This window comes from Lutjanus erythropterus, chromosome 5 (assembly GCF_056507025.1).
Source record: "Lutjanus erythropterus isolate fLutEry1 chromosome 5, fLutEry1.hap2, whole genome shotgun sequence".
Lineage (NCBI taxonomy): Eukaryota > Metazoa > Chordata > Actinopteri > Lutjaniformes > Lutjanidae > Lutjanus > Lutjanus erythropterus.
This window is the reverse complement of record NC_139321.1, coordinates 20485167-20507523: the sequence shown is the minus strand read 5'-3', so window position 1 is coordinate 20507523 and position 22357 is coordinate 20485167. Positions and strand designations below refer to the sequence as shown.

The 22357-nt window shown below is 39.2% G+C and overlaps 1 protein-coding gene across 1 annotated transcript; it reads left to right on the top strand.

The window, feature by feature from the left end:
- Positions 1-1754: 1754 nt before the first annotated feature.
- Positions 1755-18189, top strand: ssrp1a (structure specific recognition protein 1a). Its single transcript, XM_084719084.1, has 18 exons — positions 1755-1833; positions 2665-2744; positions 4355-4540; positions 8007-8112; positions 9124-9317; positions 9407-9507; positions 9760-9889; positions 10004-10107; positions 10423-10551; positions 10639-10860; positions 13088-13160; positions 14917-15049; positions 15149-15194; positions 15290-15422; positions 15601-15768; positions 16840-16937; positions 17029-17203; positions 17674-18189. Exons 2-18 carry the CDS (start codon positions 2691-2693, stop codon positions 17737-17739), a joined length of 2118 nt encoding a protein of 705 aa, XP_084575210.1. The 5' UTR covers positions 1755-1833; positions 2665-2690; the 3' UTR covers positions 17740-18189.
- Positions 18190-22357: the final 4168 nt, after the last annotated feature.

Below are 22357 nucleotides of genomic sequence, written 5' to 3'. Positions count from 1 at the left end.
GGGTGTATAACGTCAGAGGCCTGAGATAGACCATATTGATATTAAATAGGGGTGAACAGATGTTTATAATACAAATTAGGGTCTCGTTCCATTTCGTGTAGCAGAGCCTTTCCAGTGAGCCAAAATGCACAATAGCAGCACCCTGACTCTGTTTGACCCGAATAGAACTAAACGTTTATTAATAGACTATCATTGGTAACACCTGTGTTTACTCTACTCTTCCAAAAAAATGGCTGCCATGAAAAGGGTCTACAAACTTCGATAAAGTTGCGACACAAGTTATCAACGGATCACACAGCATACACTGAGTCTCTATACAGAAATATTCAGTCTGTTTTTTTTTTCTGAGTATGAAGACAAGTGTTTGCCTGCTCCTCGCCGTTTCTTTCTTCTCTCTTCATACCTCTGGTTTTAGTTTTTATTGACAGTGTGATTAAGGAGATTTTCTTCTCTCACCTCCAGCTGTCACTCAACATACGCGTGCACGAGGGGAGAGATTCTGATACTCACCATGTCTTGAATCCAACATAAATAACAATAACAATAATAATAATAAATCCCTCTAAGGTGCCGCTTATTAAATTCTTCAATAATCACTTGCAGTCTTTAGTGCAGACTGAAACTCCCCTGCAGACCCAGAAACTTAAGGGGCTCCAAGAGGTTCCAGGGTCCCTGCATGTCAACTGGTTTATTCTTATTTAATTGAAAATTTGTTTAGGAGTAATATCATCCGACATGGTAAGGGCCTTATTTGACATGTTTTTCTGAAGAGGCTCTGTTCCTTATTTCAGTTAGGGGGTTTTATTTGATTTATTTTATTAAATACGTTTGTCTAATCGAATTACTACTATAGCAAATCTAGGAGCAAGTACAAGAATCGTGCACACAGCACACACAGTGTGGAGAAACATTTGTGCCCCAAGGTTATTATGGTCATTAGTTGCCTTCATAATAACCAGCTAGGCCAAATTTTTCATGTCATGGAGCCAAAACAATAGATGCGCATTGGGCCATGGGCCCCAAATTTGAGAGGATTTTGTCTTAAGGAATTCGTATTTTAATTTATTTATTTTTTTCATTTGAAGATTATAAAGTCATAGTGGATCAATGAACAAACCAGGATCACTATGAATTTCTTCTGTTGTTGTTCCAACTTCCCAGAAATGTGATAAAAGTTAATATATGATTACCCTCCTTTTGCTGGGGACCCCCTAAAATCCAGTCGAAGACCTCTGTTCGTCTCCAGACCCAAGTTTGAATACCACTGGCCTATCCTTTGAGTTTCATTTGATTCAGTCCCACAGTCACATTACGCCTGCTTTGTATGATGAGAAATCTAAATAACTATTTACACTGTGAGTTAGTATGCTTAAATCGTGTTATATCCACCTTTCACTGTTAACAGAGACGCAGTTTGTTCAGTTTTACGTTAGAACAGAACAGAACAGAATAGAATAGAATAGAATAGAATAGAATAGAATAGAATAGAATAGAATGGGAACATAAGCAGCCAAATTTCATTAGTTGTGTTGTCTGCCACCCAGTGGTGATGTGTGGTCACTGCAGTCTGCCGTGCGGCGCTGACTCTTCAACAACTTCTTCAAACGGCAGGTAACATGAGTAACTCGAGAATTTAAACCCTGCACACACATCTGCATCAAAGACACTGCGGGTTGTGTACTTTATGTTTTTCATTTAAAGCTGTAATGAATAAAATAAAAAGTATTATCCAAACCGGAAGTAAATAGAGATCTCCTGGCTTCTTCCTGTGACGTAGGGCTAGCTCCCGATGCTACACGCGGGAAACAGGCGAAGCTGCTCATCACATTGACAGTAAGACGTGAAGTTTTCAAACTGTATTTTATCGCTTGTTTAGAAACTAATTTGTAGATATACTGAAGTAACAAGGGTATGCAAATCGCCCACGTGCTTTATTTGGAGCTAATTCATTTGCTAAATTAACTCTGAACATCACTTCATTTCTTTACACCGGCCTAGCTCTGCTGGAGCGCTCGATTTTATGTACGCTGTGTCTCTGTGGAGCGGTGCTGTAGCGCGTCTCGTCTTTTACTCTGTCAATAAGATGACACAGGCAGGCTGAGTGCAACAGCGTGTCTTAAAAGAAGCGTACCTGTTACAGTTGTAGTTAGCTTAGCTTTTGTTAGTGGCGCAACATTGATGTAAGTTATCGTTTGTGTTTAAAAAATGGTGGAACCTAACGTTAACCGTTATTAACCGTTTTATGTCATAATAGAGTGACGGTTGGGATGTTCGCTGTATGGATTTTACAGCAAATAGTAGCGTAAACTGTTAGCTAAGTTAGCTCTGCTCGGTGCTTTGAACTGTGAGCGTGGTGGCTAGGTTAACGTGTAAGTGAACATGACGAAGACAAACAAAGCTGGCAAAAAATAAATGAATAAATAAATACAACCCACTGCTTTTAGAGTTTACACTATCTCAAGATGGAAGGTTTCTCTCTCCTCAGTCTGACTCAGTGTTTGCCTTTACATTAGTCACTGCGTGTCTGACCACCATGTTTTCATCAACATTTCCAGGGATATATGGAAACTTCATGCCCCAAACTGAAACTACAATGTAAAACTCAATAATAAACGTGTAATAGTTAACTGTTACTCTATGTAATACATTTTCTTCTGTCTGCAGAGCGTCAGTCATCGCCTGTAGCTGAGATGGGAGACACACTGGAGTTCAACGAGATTTACCAGGAGGTCAAAGGCTCCTGGGTCAGTATCGTCATCAACCACCTCTGCGCTTTACACTGATGTCTAGAGAGGAACCTGACTGGAAAACAGCTCTGAACAATATCAGTACACACGAATCAGAATGCACGATATGGATTCTTTTGAGCTGATATAGACAACTGATAATTACCTACTAACTATAATTACATTACTGATGATTTCACATTTTTGTATTTCAAAAAGAAGTTCATTTAGCCTGTAGTTTATGCACACCTGAGGGACCAGAAAGTCCAAGATGTAGTGAGCAAAGATGGAATATTCCATAGCTCTGACCTCAGGATGAATCGATTACTGGTTTTGTGATAAACCGCAGTAAGTATTGTCCAGCATTAACTATAGTTAGCAACAGGCTGTCAGATGCAGGTGCAGCAGCCCCATGGGTTTGTTTTGCATCAGTGAAAACATTTACATAACAAAGGATATGATGCCTTTTCAAAACTATGGACAAGTTTTCAATGTAAAACTTTTTGAACATTGTCAGCACATTTTAACATACCCCAGTAACACTGATAACCATGATAATTTTGGTCACAATAATTTCATACAGTGTCATCTCCACTCTGATGTAACCAAATCTGACATCACTTTAAAAACAAAAACAAAGAACAGCTCTGACCTTTCCATGTTTTTTTAATAGTAAGTACATAAAAAACTTCACAAACATGCTCTGGCTTTTATAGAGCATTTTGCCTGATAATGCAAATAAATACTTTGGTCTGTCAAATTACATAATCATTATAGCAAAAAATTTAGTGGGTATAATTTCATTATTGGAATGATAAATTAATATAAATATTATTGGTCAACAATTTATCAGCCCCAATATTGTTTTTACATCCCTAAATAACAAAACAAAAACACTATGTGGTTAAATTAAAAAAAAAAGACCATATAACGACAGTATAAGTCTGAAACGAAAAGAACTGCTTTTTATTTTCTGAGATTTTTGCTGCTGTTCAAAAATATTTCCATGCATACCTGCATTACATCATTGATGTAAAACAAGGCATTTGAATTCATTGCTTTGTGGTTCCATAGACAACTCTATACTTAATATAAAAGTTAATTTATGTTCATCAGCTTGAGCGCAAAATTGGTTTTGTATTGTAAGTTGGGTGAGGAAAAAGATCCATCATTATTTTCTTGCAAAATCATCATTAAGAAGTTGTACCTGTGATTCAGGGCAGAAACTATCAGTTATTTTAATTATTAATCTTAAGTAGTCTTTTGATTTATAATATTTTAGAAAAGGTGAAAAACGGCAATCACATTTTCCCAAAGCTCAGCTGACAACTTCAGACCGTCTGTTTTTGTCTGACCAGCAGTCCAAAACTCAAAAATATATTTATTACCATAGACAATTGGGAAAATCTGAAAATGTTCACATTTGAGAAATTATAGCAACTAGTGACATTTTGGCATTTCTGTTTCAAAGAAAACTGCATGAACGATTAATCAGTAAATTTTTATCAGTTGACTAATCAATTAGTGAGTTCTTTTCAGATATACTATACACAAACTCTTTGAGATTTGTACTATTATTTTAACACAAGTCCTTTATCTGTCTCTGTCTCTTTCCTTTGTTACTGCAGAATGACGGACGGCTGCGTTTCAGCAAACAAAATGTGGTTTATAAGAGCAGCAAGACGGGTAAGGTGGACAGCATCCCGGCCAGTGAGCTTAACCTGGCCCAGTGGAGACGAGTGTGTTTAGGTCACGGCATCAAGCTGGGCACCAGCACGGGACTCATCTACAAATATGACGGCTTCAGGGACACAGTGAGTGTGTTTTGGTTTAAATGCGTGTGACATTCCTGCACGCTACATGGAAATATATTTATTTCTTTGCACATTGTAGCAGTAGTTTTAGTTTTTAAGTTTTAGAAGACTGATTGGACTGTCAAGCTTCTGTCTGATGGTCTCTGTATTTTTCCTGCTGTGGTATTTCAGCAGACTAAATCTTTCTCCCCAGTTGCATTTTTCTGTTTCTGGGAAATAATTGTTACCTTACTCAGAGGAGAACAAGGCAGCAGTGGAATATTACAGACCGACACACACTGCTGGTTTGCTCAGTGCTGGGTTTATGACAGGAGACGTAACAAAAGCAAGGGGACCGCCAATAAACAACTTTTCTTGTCAGACATTTCTACAGAAAAACGCTACCATCTTGTGAAAAAGGCCACCACTTGAATTTGTCTCTCGTTTTCAAAAGTATGTGAATGAGTCGGCTCTTCTCTCCAAAGTTCCTAATGGGATTAATGAGGGAAACCAACGCTAGCATGTGTGTTCCATAAACAGTGTAATCATCGGCTCATGTGAGTCAGTGTTTATATCAAACAATTTGGCTCAGCAGACAGACAAGAAAAAAAAATGTGGTCATGTTTGTTTTTTATCACCATATTTTTTTTTTTTTCCCCCACTGTTTGGAGTGTATGGGGAATGTCAGCACGCAAGTAAAACACGGAGATGGAGGAGCGGGTATAACCTGCAGTCTGTGGCTGCGAGCTGTGGTGTCTCCCGGGGTTAATCAGTGTATTTTTTAGAAGATGGATCCTCTTGTCCCAGAGTGCGGGTCGTGATGTCATTGTTTATTATCCCACCGCCAGTGTCAGTAATCGGGACTTGGCTGGAGGTTTAGCCGCTGGCGAGCTGTACAGAAGCTTTGATGCATCTGTCCTCTCAAAGTGTCCCTGAGCAAGGCATTGGCTCTCTGCCAGAGAGGCTGTTGTGTAGCTCACGTTACTGTCTTCTGGTGGAGTAGTGTTTGTAGTGGTCTCTGTGCCGCTTCTATTCATGTTGCTTACATGTTTAATTTGTAACTGACCCGAGATTATCGTTTACACTGAGAGAGTGGGTTTGAATGTATGCAGCTGCCTGATACGGTTGTATTTTGATCATAGGACTGAGTATTGAACCTCAAAATGTTGTTGGCACAGACCAGTTTGTGATGGCCATTTTTTACTATTTCCTGAAGTTACACAGACCAAACAATGAATCACTTAATCAGAAATATTTGTTAATCATTAATATTTTAATTGACCTGTCACTCAGATTGGCTCTCTTCTTCTTCTTCTTTTCAATGGAATAACTAACAAACAACAAAGATTTAGTGGTCATGTCTTGGGGTTTATAACAAACCTCAGATTGTTTTGATTATCAGATTAAATGTATCAAGAATACTGTCAGGTATTGAGAGTTACCTTCAAATCTTGTCACATTTCATAATTTTCTTAAATGATTCACAGTTGACTATTTTACAGTTAAAAGCATGACTTTCCTGGTTTTTAGTAAGTTTCATTTGACAAAAAGAAGAACTGTTTGGTTTTATGTTTATCATTCCAGCTTCAGTTTTAATTGAATAAGAGGTGTTTGTACAAAAACTTTATTTATAAATTTAGAGAGCCTTACCAATACTGAATTTTAAGGATATCAATATTAGTAAGTAAAAGATTCTGATACACAGAAGGCTGAATATAAAGCTAAGAAATACAACATATACATATTTGCTGACAGCCATGTAATTGTGATAGGCCGATATTCGGCCAATAATATCTGTCAACAGATGTATCAGTCGGACCCTACAAGTAAAGTGGAAAAACAGTTTTGTATCAGCGCTGAAATTTGGGTATCATATCAGCAATATTTGCTAGCATATCTGCAGATCCTAGTATTGTGTTTATGTTGGTATTTGTTTGGTTTTTGGTGTAGTGGCCACGCTGTAGTTCTACAAACACAATCATTAAAAAAGGAAACGATGAATAAAATTTTCTTGACTCTGTACAAAAGATACAAAAAGATACTTGATTCCTCCTTTGATACCACAGCAAAAAGAAATAAGTCCTAGGCAGACAGTGGGATTTTTCCCCCCCTTTTTTTAAATGAATAACCTGCACACTGTGCTGATGCAGGCAAAAAAGTCACTGAACAGTATCTGGTTTTGCTGCAAGCCGAATTTCAGGTTGCACAAGAAAGACTTAAAATAAGGTCTCAAATGAGCACTTTGATCATTAGTATCATTTTAAACCTGTGCAATTAAAAACATATTAAATTATTAAAACTTTTGACAACCCTAGTGCTGGGAGCCAACAGGAAGTTCCAGCTCTACAGACACAAAGATGTGGAAACAGGAACACGCTGTCCAGTTTTTCACACTTTCACACCAGTTTCTCTGTTCACAGTTTAAACAAATGAGAGGTTGAAGGTTGCTGCGACAACATGGTTGAAAAATGTTGTAATAAAAGACAGACGGGTGGTTATGTTGATTAAGACTCTTTGTGTGTGTCTGTGGGGGGTCTGTGTTTATTATGATTAAATGAGCTGAGCAACAACAAATCTGCCAAAACTGTAACGAGGAGTAGAGAAACACTCACCAGCAGCAGGCCTGATGAGGACAAAGGGAGTGAACGCACACATGCACATACACACACACACACACACACACACACACACACACACACACTCTCTCTCTACCTCTCTCTCTCTCTCACATTCATACATCAACACAAACAGGCCACTTCTGCACAAACTCTTGATTTTCATGCATTCACACATCTGCTCACACATGTTCTCCTATCTAAACAACTCCTTAATCCAGGCTAACAAACACACTGATGAATCTGATGAAACACACACGTACTGACACACAACCGGACTCTCTGGGCTCTAATTGGCTGTAATAACCTTATGGACAGGCAGATATCCAGGTGCGTAAACTCTGTTTCCCACAGAGTCTCATTCTCATTCTGCACACACAATCATTTCCACATGTGTGCGTACTACGAGGACAGTGCCTGCGAGTGTGTATGTGTGTGATTGACCATGTGTTTGTCGCTGTGTGTGTGTGTGTTTGCGTGAGTGTGTGTCCTGTCCAGTTGTAAGCAGGCCTGCAGGATAAATAAACAGGCTGATTGTCAGCAGCGGTGTGGAGGGGAGGAGGACAGAGAGGGCAGATGGATTACGTTCACCTCCCGTGTTCCCAAGAGGCCTCAGCGGCAGGCGCGGTTATAATTGCGTTGTGATTAATTAGCCCTCCATCCCCTCACCTCTTTCGGAGGGTGTTTTTCCAAGCGTTGACCCATGCAGTGCCAGTGTGTTACTGCCTTGCTAACATGAAGCCGCCTTCTCTTTCATGTTTTATTTACTCCCTTCTTCTTTCCATCACCTCCTCTCTTGTCATCTTTGTTTTCTGCTTTACCTTGTGTCTCACCGCATCTTTGTCCCCCCCTCTTCCTCTTTTGTCCATCAGGACTTTGAGAAGATCTCTGAGTTTTTCAAGGCAAACTACAAGGTGGAGCTGGCAGAGAAGGACATGTGTGTGAAGGGATGGAACTGGGGAACAGCCAAGTTCTCAGGTAATAAATACACGCTCAACAACCAACGTCCTCACCAGTACTGCCACTGCAAGATCACTATTGATCAGAGCTGCAGTGATTAATCGATTAAACCAGTGGTTTTCAAACTGGGTTCCAGGGAACAACAGGGGCCCTTGAGTGGGTTGTCGGGTTTGTTGTGTTTTTTTATTTTTATTTTGGAGGTTGGAAGAACAAGGAACTTAACTTGTCTGGGTCCTTGACATAAAGTTCAGGAACCACATGATTAATTGATTAGTCAATCAAAATAAATTAATTGCCAACTATTTTGATAATTGGGTAATCATTTCAGTCATTTTTCAAGCAGAAATGTCACACACTACCTAAAATAAAATTTGCAGCTTTTCTTTGTCATTTATGACGATAAATGAAGAGCCTTTAGGTTTTTGACTTTTGGTTGGACAAAAGAAGAAATATGAAAACATCACTGGTCTCTGGGAAATTGTGAAGAGCGTTCTTCACGATTTTCAACATTTTAATGACTAAATGATTAATCAGTTAATTGTGAAAACAATCAGCAGATTAATCGACAACAAAAATAATCGTTAGTTGCAGCCCCATTATCGATTAAGCCGCAGTTTATATTGTTGATTAAATGTTTTATCTTTGAAATATCAGAAAAAGCTACCAATACAAAGGTATTCCATTTACTGTCTTATATCAGAAAGAATTTATGTTAATTTGTTTCAGCTCTAGTGTATTTTCTGTTCTGAAAATTACTAACTATGACGTGAAGATCCGTTTATTCTCAATGATTCCGCGTGTATTTTTATGAACCCAAATGATCTGTAAAGATCTCACTCACTGATCTCTTTTTATAACTTTTATTTCCAGAATTCAGAAAGTCTTAATGCCTGCCTCATCTTAATTTCACTCCCTAACGACCTAGACATTTAATAATGTTGATGCCTCAGTGAAAAAGAGGATTATTGTTTTTATGAGCTGCTGCTGACATTAGATTTTCTTGTTTCTCAAACCTCTCTCACATCACAGGGCCACTGTTATCATTTGATGTAAACGACAATACAGCGTTCGAGATCCCGCTGTCCAATGTGTCCCAGTGTGCCACGGGGAAGAACGAAGTCACTCTAGAGTTTCATCAGAATGATGACACTGAGGTCTCCCTCATGGAGGTCCGATTCTACGTCCCGCCCAGCCAGTCTGACGAACGACAAGATCCTGTTGAGGTGAGGATGAGCCACATCATTTTCTACCAGCTGTTTTTTGTTTTAAATCTGCATTTATAATGGTGCTAAATGTGTGCCGTCTCCTGCAGGCGTTTGCCCAGAGTGTGTTGTCTAAGGCTGATGTGATCCAGGCCACAGGAGATGCTGTGTGTATCTTCAAAGAGCTGCAGTGTCTCACACCCAGAGGAAGGTACAGAATCAACACTTCAAACAAAGACATCACAGATTATTTCATTATTGTTATCCATCAATTGAAAACTAACCCTGAAATCTACATAACACATAAATTAATGAAAGTAGTGGTGGCATTGGAAGCCACACTGGTAGATAGATGTCCAAACATGACAGGGCTAGTGCTCAACTCCCTCAACTACAGTACACCATTCACCTTCATTAAGAATTGGCTAAACTGTTCTCCGATTTCTCTTTTCCCTTCACTCAGATACGACATCCGTATCTACCCGACTTTCCTTCACCTCCACGGTAAGACCTTTGACTACAAGATTCCATACACGACCGTCCTCCGTCTATTCCTGCTGCCGCACAAGGATCAGAGGCAGATGTTCTTTGTGGTAAGTGGACTTCTTTTGAGTTTGACTTTTTTGCAGCCCAACAAGTATTTTCCCCATGTTGTTTCTCTTATTTCTTCTCACACTCTGTCTTTCTCTGTTGTGTCGTCACAATAGATCAGTCTGGATCCTCCCATCAAGCAGGGTCAGACACGTTATCACTTCCTCATTCTGCTCTTCTCCAAGGAAGAGGATATCAGTCTCACCCTCAACATGAGCGAGTGAGTATGGGACAGTTAAGGACACCAACATTTTAAAGGCTGTGTGCAGCCAAATGCAAGGCTCCTGTCATGGTAACACAACTTGACACAGCTTTATGATAACACAAGCTGTGTGTATTCATTACACACTTTTTGATGTTGTAAAGCGTGTATCCACCAGGGGGAAGCAAATATCTGGTGGAGTTATTTCAGTGTGGTCACACTGGCTCCAGTGACTTCTTCTTTTGTTTGATACTTACTTACAAAAACCAAAAATCGCTTACAGTGTTTATTTTCAAGATAATAACCGTATCCTTTCTTGTTTGTGTCTAACAGGGAAGACGTGGAGCGCCGTTTTGAGGGCAAACTCAGTAAAAACATGTCTGGGTCTCTGTATGAGATGGTCAGCAGGGTGATGAAGGCTCTGGTCAACCGCAAGATCACTGTGCCTGGAAACTTCCAAGGGTAGGAACCTAAAAAATCGATGCATTCAACACACATTTTCTTCTATATTTCAGTAAATCCTGTTAAACGTACGTCATTCCTTCACAGTCACTCTGGAGCTCAGTGCATCACTTGCTCCTACAAGGCATCCTCAGGCCTCCTCTACCCCCTGGAGAGGGGCTTCATCTATGTCCACAAGCCACCCGTGCACCTGCGCTTTGAGGAGATCTCCTGTGTCAACTTCGCCCGAGGCACAACCACGACCCGGTCCTTTGACTTCGAGATCGAGACCAAGCAGGGAAATCAGTACACCTTCAGCAGCATTGAGAGGTGAGGATACAGAAACTTTTACATGATCAGGATACAGTGTTTACATGGATCTGAGAAGAATCTCGTTATTCTACTCCCATATAGACTATGTTGTCCAGGTTTCTGCTCATTTACATTGGTGTAGGCATATCTTTATCTCCTTTTTCCCCCACATTAAATTGATTGAAGATATCAACAAAAAAGGACTTTAAATAAATAAAACAAAAGAAAAAAATCTTTGAAAACAAACAATAATCTGTGTGACAAAAGATGCATTTAAAGGCTCAGTAGGTAACTTTTATCAAAATAACTTTTTGACATTTTGAAACTGTCACTGTATCTTCCTGACAGCCGTTCCTCTGGGTCTGCCTCGTGCTCCTAATGGCATTGCAAGAATCCACCGAGATCAAACAAAAAAAACCAAAAACAATTAGAGCCAGGAGGGGTCTCTTAAGCAGGTGGCTCTGACCGAGCTTCTCCTCTCACAAATTTTCTATATTAAAGTCACACCCAGCCTCTGGTGAAGGCCTGTTTGCTGTTGTATCAAAGGGGATTTTGCTTGACAAAATATGATGTATTTGCCAAATATTTTCTAAAGTCATGATAGTATTTCTCAAACGAAAAAGATATTGCCACCGTAACTGAACTTAAGGACAACAAGAAGCACTAAAAGTCATCAACCGCGTCAGTGTTGTCAGACTTTTATTTTCATTTCCTGTTGTACGCACTATGTGCTTTGCGACTTGAGCCGAGGACACAGCTGCGCACATGGCGGACAGCAGAAACCTGGATAAGGTGTTGACAGGGTACAGTATCAGAGTATCTCAAAATATGGATGAAGGCGTCTTTGGGTTTCTAAAACCACAATATGATTTTTTTCTGGGATACTTTAGAAATAATTCTAACCAGGATACCAGTTTGCATATAACAATACAATATGTTCTTTTTGATATTATGTATGCATCTTTGAATCAAAAATGCTGTACATACACCATGTGTCTAAAATATGTTTTTGGTTCAACTGCCAAAAGCAACAGAAATCACTTTGCTATGAACAGTCTTGCTGGCCAAAACGATAACACAAAAACATCTGTGCTGCACTCTTTCGTACTCTCAACACAGTCACATCTGGATAGTCAGATTTTGCTATTGACACTACACTAACGTTAGGCTTGTTAAACATCCAAACAGTGGAAAAAATGCTTAAATTGCAACTTATTTTTGTAGAGTTGCTTTGATTGGTTCACAGGCAAAGTGTGTACAGCAGTCAGCAGCGCCAAAATTGTAGAGCAAACTAACTGTACACAACAGTCACCTGAAAGTGGTATACGTGTGTTAGGAGCTTGGCAAGTATTAAAGGCTGGCACAGTATACAGCTTTTAATTGCAGTAGATACTGGTTGCATATTGGTTAAATGTACGTAGTACGCTTGCTATTGAATAGATTGAATGAAAAAAAACTCTGCAGATGAGATTCCTGCCTGGATATTCACATATTTTCATGCAGTTTAGTTTCTCATACTTAACTACATTGTGTCAGAACAGAAAGTGTTTTCTTAATGCTAATCAAAATACACATTTTTATTCTAGTTTGATTTAGAAGGGCTGTGGATTTCACATGTAATGGTCAAGACACACCTGATAGCAACATTATTAAATTAATTTGTTGAAAAATAATAATCTTATCAGTGCTTGAGAAGGACTCTTGTCTTTTTTAAACCAGGAGGTGAGACAGTGGAGCTCAGGGTATAGCTAAACCTTTTTATGCCCGATTTAATCTGACAGAGCTGGTTGAAATCTGGGACACACCTTTAAGGGGCCAACATTTTCATAAACAACAAACAAACAGCCATTTTAAAACCAAAATGATTATAATAGCACATTTTTATATCTATATCTTGTTTCATAAGCGGTGTTTTCTGGCACAGAGCAAATTTAGAAATTAGAATTAAAGCAGACCAAAACTTTTCAAAAATTGCATCTCTTTCATATATATAAATCCTTAAAGTATACATTTTCACAAAAAAAATGGAATGAGAGTGTTGGTATCAGTAGGACATGATTTAATCTCAAGAATGGGTGCTGTACAAACTTTTACAAAGTAGGCAGCCATGAGAACAGAAATATTATATACAGTATTTAAAAAACAACTTAGTTTCATCCTTTGTTGTTGAGATAAATGCGACAACTTCTCGTCATACATGATCACCCAGCCCTGAACTTGTCTACCCGTGTCTCTTTTTCTTCAGAGAAGAGTACGGCAAACTGTTTGACTTCGTCAACGCCAAGAAGCTCAACATCAAGAACAGAGGCTTCAAAGAGGTAACTGGTTTGTCATTTAAACATCTCCCAGTTTGTGAGCAAAGATTTCAGTTTTGTCAGACTTCTTTCCTAGATATTGATGCTTGTTGCCCTTCTCCTCTGTGTCTGTCTTTGTACCCCTGTAGAAGAAGGTGGGTATGGTCACGGGCGTCACATGTGTGGATTAGATGCTTGATTTTATTGGTGTGGAGTGATTTCTGCTTGCATGGCGTGCTGCCGCGTGTGGGTTACGGATGATTGTGTCCCTCATTCTTGATTTTGGTTGGAAGTTACCAATTCAGTTGGTGTGGAAACTGATATATCCTGAGTGATTTGTGACTAATCATGGGGACATGAAGGTTGAAGGAGTGTGTGATGATAACTGAGTGTGTGTCTGTGTTTGCATCGTGCTGACTAATGTGTGGCCCGGGGGCTTCTGGTGTGCTTTAACTCTCGACTCAGCTGTCATCATGACCGCTGCCTCACGCAGGCAGTACTGATCCCATTACCCTTACTGCCATCTGTTGACACGTACAAGTATCCGGTCTGACTGACAACACAGTCGATGCACCAGCTGAGTTTTACTGTGACAAGCCCATCTGTTGCCATGGTGACAGGGTCAGCAGAGTGGGTCAATGAAAATGAATGGGCCTGCTCTCCATTTCCTGTTGTTGTTTTAATAAGAGCCTCCCTGACTTGTCTGTCTGTCCCCTGGCAGACACAGATATTGATGCATGAAGATGGGAAAGACCACATGGAAGAGGAAGGAAACGGCTTGGTTTTATTGATAACATTACAATACAGTGTTTCTCACAAAATGACAGTGTAACTGGCCATTTCAATTCTGCTTAATTCTCCACCGTGTTTTAGTCTTAGCTTATAAATAGAGCCTGTGCAGTACTGGAGTTTCGGGGCCAATACCAATATTGGGGAGTAAAAAATTCCGATATTGATATCTTGACCGACATTCGTTATATAGAATATAAAGCAGTGATCTAGTATGTTTAAAAGATATGTTACGTGACTGTCCAAAATGATATCAGGGCACTGAAAGAGAAAACATGTGTTGGTGTCTTTAATAATTATAAATAACTATAATAAAAAACACAAATAGTGCAAAATGTATGGCTATTTTAAACCTGATTTAAGAAAAGGGGTCAAATATAACTAAAAGGCTGCCTATAAAGCTAACAAATAAAAACATCTGCATTATGTTCCGTTTACAGAAACTGTTTTCGGACACATGCTTATTGGACAGCATATACGCTGACATGATGCAGAATGATAAGCTGTGATAGGACAGTATTAGGTTCTACCCACAAACTACTTTAATCTGCTCACCTCGCTCTTCCCTTCAGTTCTCTAAACACCTACATGTCTCCTACTGCGCACACACACCGACTTGCCCCGCCTCTTTCTGTTTCTCTGTTCTGTACATTTTTTAATAATAATAATAATAATATTTTGTTTTATTAATTGAATAAACAGGCTTGGATGCCTGTTAATATACTTGGACCCAAGTAAATTCTGTGTGGGAAAGTCTTTTACGGTTTTCTGTGTGTGTGCGTGCGTACGTGTGTACGCGTGTGCGTAATGCTACACTGAACTGGATAAAGGTGAAGCAACTTGGGCTAAATAATTAATTGATTGTGAAGGTAATGGTTAATTGCAGCCTTGAAATCAGGATGAGCTTTGTCTGACTGTTCATCTTAAAAGAGTCTCCCGTTGTGGGTTGTGTCGTTTTGGGGTTGTTGTTGACTGTGCGCTTTCCTTTCAGGGCATGAAGGGTAACATTGACGAGTACAGCGACTCAGACGATGACCAGCATGATGCCTACCTGGAGAGGATGAAGGCCGAGGGCAAGATCAGAGAGGAGGGCATTGACAGCGACGAATCAGGGGGCGAGAGCGGTGAGTAACAGTCTTAGTGTGACGACAGAAGAAGGCCATGCATGTACAGAATATCAGCAGGTTTGACTGGAAGCTTTTCTGTCCCGTTTCACACTTCAGATGAGTCGTTCAACCCCGGAGAAGAAGATGATGACATTGCAGAAGAGTGAGTGACTTTTTTCTTTAAACTTCTTTAACCCTGCCTCCTTTCACTCAGCTGATGTAAGTTTCCCACTCTGTTTTTCCTCTGACATCAATCAGGTACGACAGCAATGCCTCAGCAAGCGACAGCAGTGAAGATGCAGACGATAGCGAGGATGAGAGTGCAAAGAAGAAGAAGCCCAAAAAAGCCAAAGTGGTAAAGGAGAAAAAAGAAAGGAAACCACGCAAAGAGGTGAGAGAGCAGTTAGAAGAAAAAGAGAGAGTGAATATTAAGTTTCTAATGAAGTAGATTCAAGCAGCAATTTTTCTTTTTCTCCCCACCAGTTTTTAAAATGTGCACAGTCTATAGAAGTCTATATAATTGCACACGTTTACCTGTAAACGTCCTTGTTTTTCTTCAATTGGAGTAGAAGAAGCAGAAAGATAAAGGTGGCCCCAAGAGGCCTATGAGCGCCTACATGCTGTGGCTCAACAACAGCCGCGAGCGAATCAAGTCAGAGAACCCGGGCATCTCCATCACAGAGATATCCAAGAAGGCCGGAGAGATGTGGAGACAACTGGGCAAAGAAGAGAAGGAGGTGAGACAGGAGAATGAGGAGGAGAGAGAGTTTGATTCAGTTTTCCTCCTCTGTTGTCACAACACTAGATATTTAACTTAATAGTTTTAGTTTGCATTTTATAATTGTCTTCAGAGTTTAGCTGTGAGCGTACAGTGATGTAAAAGCAAAATAAGCAAGCTGTAGACATGATCCTTTCAGTTTATTTTTTTAGTTGCAGGATTCCTACACAGAATGGGAAAAGTATGGAATTTGATTTGAGTAATTTCCAGGAGCCAAAATGTTGAGCTCAGTGAGAGAGAACAGGCCAGAGCGAGCTAGATATCACTGAAAGCTCTATTGGGCAGAGATTTTTGACAGTGGAACATTGTCCAACTTTCAGCATAGGATGCAACAGCCACAGTGGTTGAATGTGAGTTTTCTGATGGGTGGTTGGCAGTCTGAAATAAAAAAAAAAAAAAAAAAGCATTTCTAATTGATAAATAAAGCCAGATGTCTGAAAAATCTACTGAGAAATCCGGAAAAATATGGATTTTTGGATGGAATTTAATGGAAACTGTAGGAACCTTGTACTTGTGTAATTGTGTTTTAAAGGTCAAATGCAGATCAGAGCTGAGGTTTGCTCCCAAAATAACTTTCTCTGCATTCATTGTAGAGTTGCTGTCATACAGGGAGTAAAGTACAGTAAAACAAAATTGAGTAGCAACATTATTGGTGCAGTCATGCATCAAACGACAATTAAAAATCAAGAATAAGATAAAGATATAAGTATTTGATGTAATATTGCACTTCTGGATATTGCACATGTACAGAATTATAGAGGTCGTACATACGAGTAGTGTGATGGTGAATAAATGTGGAATATAGACACACAAAGGCACAATTAGAATATACATCTTTCCAGTGTTCTGTAAATGCAACTCTGAGTAAAGTGCTGATAACTGCACATGGTCCAGACAGTCGGTGTTTGTGTTGAGTGATATGAAGAGCAATATTTCAACAAACCAATGACGTGTGCAGTTGAAATTGTCTCATGATTTTTTTTTCTTCATTCCTCTGATTCACACATTCCTGCTTTTCTGTTTCCTTCAGGAGTGGGAAGGAAAGGCAGGAGAGGCCAAGAGGCAGTACGACAAATTAAAGAAAGAATACAAGGAGAGCGGTGGAGGATCAACCTCCGTTTCCAAGAAGTAAGTCTAGAAACACAGAATTTCTTTTTCCTTTCTACAACCAGTCTTGAATATATATATGACTTTTTTGTTCTCACCTTTCTTCTGTAAGGGAGAGCAAAAAATCTGCAGGTAAAAAGGACAAGGAGAAGAAGAGGAAGTCTGGAGGGGGAGATAAGGACAAGGAGCGGGGAGGCAACGACAGCTTCAAGAGTCGAGAGTTCATTGAAACCAGCGAGGAGAGTTCATCAGACTCTGACCACAAGAGCAAGTCCAAGAGGAAGAAGGTAAAGCCAGTAATGATTAATGTGATTATCAGACAGCGAAATCATTATCAAATCCATCAGGTAAAGTACATATTTTGTAATTGTAGACACGTTAGAGTGCAACGTTGTTTTCCACTACTTCTAAGTTTGCTTTACAAGTTGATTTAGGGACCGTTGAAATATTACTTGCTAGTATGCAGATCTGATGAAGGGAGAGCTGCAGGGGAGAGGCGAACACAGAACACTGAAAATAAAGAGATGTCACAGGTAAGAGTGTGAGGGAAAGAAATAAAATGTACGAGAGATATCTGCACAATATCGTGAAGCAGAATTCACTGATATCACTGTGATTCAGCTGTAAACGGACCAATACTGAAATCTTTTAGGCCGATACTGAGGAGGAGGAGAAAATGTAATAACACACACACACACACACACACACACACACACTGCTTGCTGTATTTAACCCCATTCCTTAATGTTTTAACCAGGAATCAGAAGACGAGGAGGAAGAGGCTGTGTCCACACCTGCCAGCTCAGAGGAAATGTCTGACTAAACAAACACACTTTCACCCATCATACTCACAAACCAAGGACCAAACATTTATACTCCCATTCAGTGGGATGAACTGACAGACAAATAACAGACTTGAGCTGTGTTTTTCTTTTCTTCTTCACGTATTGTTTTAAGAGTACAAACACATCTTGTGACAGACTGAAAGCTTACGCAAGAGTTGAGTGTGTTTTCCTACTGACAGCTCAGTGAAATTGTGGTACGCTGGTGTGCCAGATTTCTACAAAGAATTTGTGAATGGTTTTCTTCGTCTCACTCATGGGTCTTTGGTTGTTGTAGTTTTCTAGCGATGAGGAGTGTAGGAGTTTATTATTAGTTGATACAATATTTTGTTCCTCCTGTGTAAAGCATTTAAAAACTGCAATTATGTGTTTTGTGTATTGTCATGTCATGTTTTCAGGCTTGAATAAATAAATGAACCATTTTTAATAAATTTTCACTCCAGTGGATTTTTTTTTTGTACACAACTCTTGTTTCATGCTGCAGGGTTTTAATAGAAACAAGGCTGGGTGATACTGACTCTCATTCATTTTTATATATATATATATATATACATACACCAAATGCCATATGTATGTGTGTGTGTGTGTGTGTGTGTATATATATATATATATATATATATATATATATATATATATATATATATATATATATATATATATACATATACATATACATATATATATATATATATATATATATATATATATATATATATATATATATATATATATATATACATATAGTCAGGAGTGAACTTGTAACGTCACAGTTCATCATATTCCTGTGTTTCAGCCATTTTTCTAATCAGACCAAGAATAAAAGCCACATGCAGACCTAAAATCCTGGCCATACTTTACTATATTACTTTAGTGACTGTGAAAACCAGTGAAAAGAGTAAGACCAAAAGCTTTTACTGTATTCTTACTCTCAGAAATCCCAGAGGATTCCTATCTGCACTCATTTTGCACATCAGACCCATTTAACCAGGCCGGGCGGTTTGGGAGAGTGTGTTATCAGGGTGAGCTAGATGACATCACTGATGAACGTTTGAGAGACAGTGGTTTCAGACGGGAGGCCGAGGCCTTTACGTGGTTTGTGAAAGGGCTGCTATACTGGGGTCAGACAGGATGGTTTTTAAGAGCCAAATGCCACCGGATGTGTGGTTCACTTCCACTTGGACGTTTTCGGTTGTTGCAAGATAGTCCTCCTGCTATAGAGAGACTGAAGGAGTGTTCTGAGAATAACCCATCATGTTGACATTTTTGACATTAATTCCTGCTCCGCTGAACCACCTGAATTGATTTGTCCTTAAAGATCTCTGTGATTCCCACTGCACTTCCTTTTCTAAGTCTTAAGCCTTGTCCACATGTACATAGGTATTTTTAAAAACATTTTAAATAAGAAGCTTAAAAAACGTAGCATATTGTAACAATGAGGCAGGAAAACATGACAACTGTTCACAGTGTCCTAACAGATAATGCCACTGGCCACTGATGCTTATAGCCAACTCTGTGTAAGCTGAGGCTATTCCCCGTCGCACAAAATAGCCCCTTTTGGAAACAAACAGGGTAACCATGGAGATGACAGCGTATACTGACGTCAAAGACAGGAGACAACCTCACAAACTCTGACGCAACAAGCCCCATACGCCGGTTTCCCTGTAAACACAACAAAAGAAAACTGAGTCAAAATGCTCAGTTTTTAGTGGTCTAAACGCTGTTTGTGTGTTGACGAAAGGCTAAGATGCATCGAAAAGCGTTTTGAGAAAACGAGACCCTGCAGCCATGTTAGTGGCCAATATGGCTATGGATTCTGTTGTTGCAGTCTGTTTCTGTTTACTGCCAATTTTACATATGCAGTTTTAATAGGTGAAACTATTAGTGATGTGTAGACTGCAGTTACAGCCGTGGGATGGGTTGTGGGCATTTACGCATGAGGCACAGCAGCGCTCTGCTTCATTCAGCCCTCACTGTTCATGTGTTTAGTGGTGCACTGGTGAACTGAAATGGAGCATACCCAGTCAGATCCATCTACTGGGGAACATGAACATCTGTATGATGTTTCACAGCAATCCATCCAGTAATAGAGATATTTCCATTAGGAAACGACCGTCACCGCTGTCTCTAACCGACAGATGGAGCCTGTCATGTGGTGTGTTTATGTGCAAAGTTGTGTTCACGTGATCTTGGGAGCGCTGGCATGTCCTAAATGTAGCAGTCAAAGACAGATTGAGTGTGAATGTGTTTACACAGAGTCCTTCCTGTTGTGTGACGATCACTTTCGCAATGGTTTCCTCTTTCATGAAGAAATCCATCTGACAGCCCTCCGCTCCCTCTCGATGTCCGTCCGTGTCTTCGATCTGACAAATAGTGTCTCGTATTTGCGGCTGTGTAGGTTTCACAGTATTATTGACCATTACAGGAATGCTTATATGTGTCTTTGTGATGAACGGTAGAGTTACATGCAGGCTGAAAGCTTGTGGACTAGTTTGTACGACCAAAGCGTACGTGTGTTTATGTGTATCTTGTCTTGTATTAGGTTACCATTAATTGACCGCAAACATAATGGACCCACTTAAGAAATGACATAGTCTCTAGGCACATACATCTACACAAACACACACACACTCTGTCATTGCTTCATTACATTATCTCCCTGATGTGAGAGGCAGTAATGCTGTCAGGTCACATGAGTGTATTGAGAACTGGATGGATCATATGTCGCAATTATTGCACAGTTGTCAATAATGCCACTGTTTGAGTTATTACAGTGCATTTCAACTCATGCCTCTTATAGGGCCTGTAAGTATCGAATCAAATTTATTTTTTCTATACTGTTGATGTACAGAAATGAACAAAATGACGTCTAATGGAGACATATTGAACATTTTGATTTGTCTGAGTCATTACATTTTAAGTTATGACAAAGTTTTAACAGCTACTTTCAAGAAACCATAAATGGATCTCAGATGAACTTTGTCCTGATACTGTAGGCCTCTTCCTGTTTGAACTGCTAAAAATGGAAAACACTCATGTTTATTGGTTGTAGTCTGTAGTCTTCAGACACATTTATTTAAGGGATAGCTCTTAGTTATCGGTGTATTACCTAAAGTAGATGGTGGTCAGTGCGCCTCCAGTTTGGACAAGCAGAGAGGAGCACCAGCATGAAAGCTAAAAGAAAGTACTGCTTGGACAAGGTCAGTAAAAAAGGTACACCTAAAAACAGTCAGTATCAGTTCAAGTGTACACTGTAGAACATTTTCACCTTTATTCTTTGCCCTTAGACAGCCTTTTCTGACAAGAAGCTGCTATAGAAGCCAAACATGGCTCTCTCCATACTAACCAAATCAGTGATTTTACCTTTTCTGGTCTGCCACAGCCTTGATTAGTTATTTAGTATTATTATTATTGAGCCAGAGTAAGTATGAAAACACAGTCAGCAATGGGCAGAAACATTTTCTGCGTTTACGTGGTATTGGGAATAATTGGAAAAATGAGATTCTGACTGGAAAAGGTGACGTGCACACCCCCTGAAGTTGGAACAACAACTCAGAAAGCCTACAAAATTTTTGTGCAAGACTTACAAATTTGTGGTCTGTTGACGTCACACAGAAACATAACAGATGAAAGTTCACGTTTGGTTGACGGTAAGACACTTATTATTAATTCCTGTAATTGCATATCAATTTTTTGCTCACATTTAATCTGTAATATGGTATTAGATTGTAACTGTTTGTTGCTGTCCATGTAGAGAGACCTAGATTAGCTAGAACAGTTATTTGTTAGCAATAACCCTTATAACAAGTCAGGTAAAGCTAAAGTTTTAGGAAATGTACTGGCGCAGCAACAAGTCTGGGACACAAAAACACATTGTAGTATAATTTGTATATCATGAACAAAAAGATTATTCTGCATATTTAGGAAATGAGGTTGCCCTTGAACAGTGAGTTCTCAGTGAAGTGCTGAACTCAAACTCCAGTGAGCATCTTCCCCAAAATTGAAAAGGTAGCAGATCTCAAGTTGCCAGGTCAAGGAGGACAAAATACTCACATTTCTCTTATTTTCACTTGTTTAACTCATGTCACAAAACTTGACATGCGCTACATTTTCATTTTTTTGGGATATGCTAACTATTTTTACTCTGCCTTAGTAAAAAAAAAACAAAAAAACATTCTGGGTTCTGGTGCAAAGTTTGTGAAACTTGATCTGAAAAAGTCTGAACAATACAGAATTTTCAAGATCGATACTGACGATCAATTCCAACATATCAACATTTTTACATAAATACAAATATACAAATGTTTTGATAACAACCACTTGAATAAAAACCTGTCAGTGTACCCAGTACCCAATGCATTTCTACATTTTACAATAAAATTCTGTATTTTGTATTTCACGTCAATTATTGGCTGATTTATCAGTCAGGCTCTAATATGAACTCTTTATGCATGTTTTCAGATATATGATCATAGCTGATTGTAAAAGTAAATAAAAGAACAGCCATTTTTGGATTGATGGAGCAGATGAAAGAATCAAGACTTTGCTTTAAAAATTACCTTCAAGATAAAATTGCGCGATGAAAAATACCATTTCAGCTTG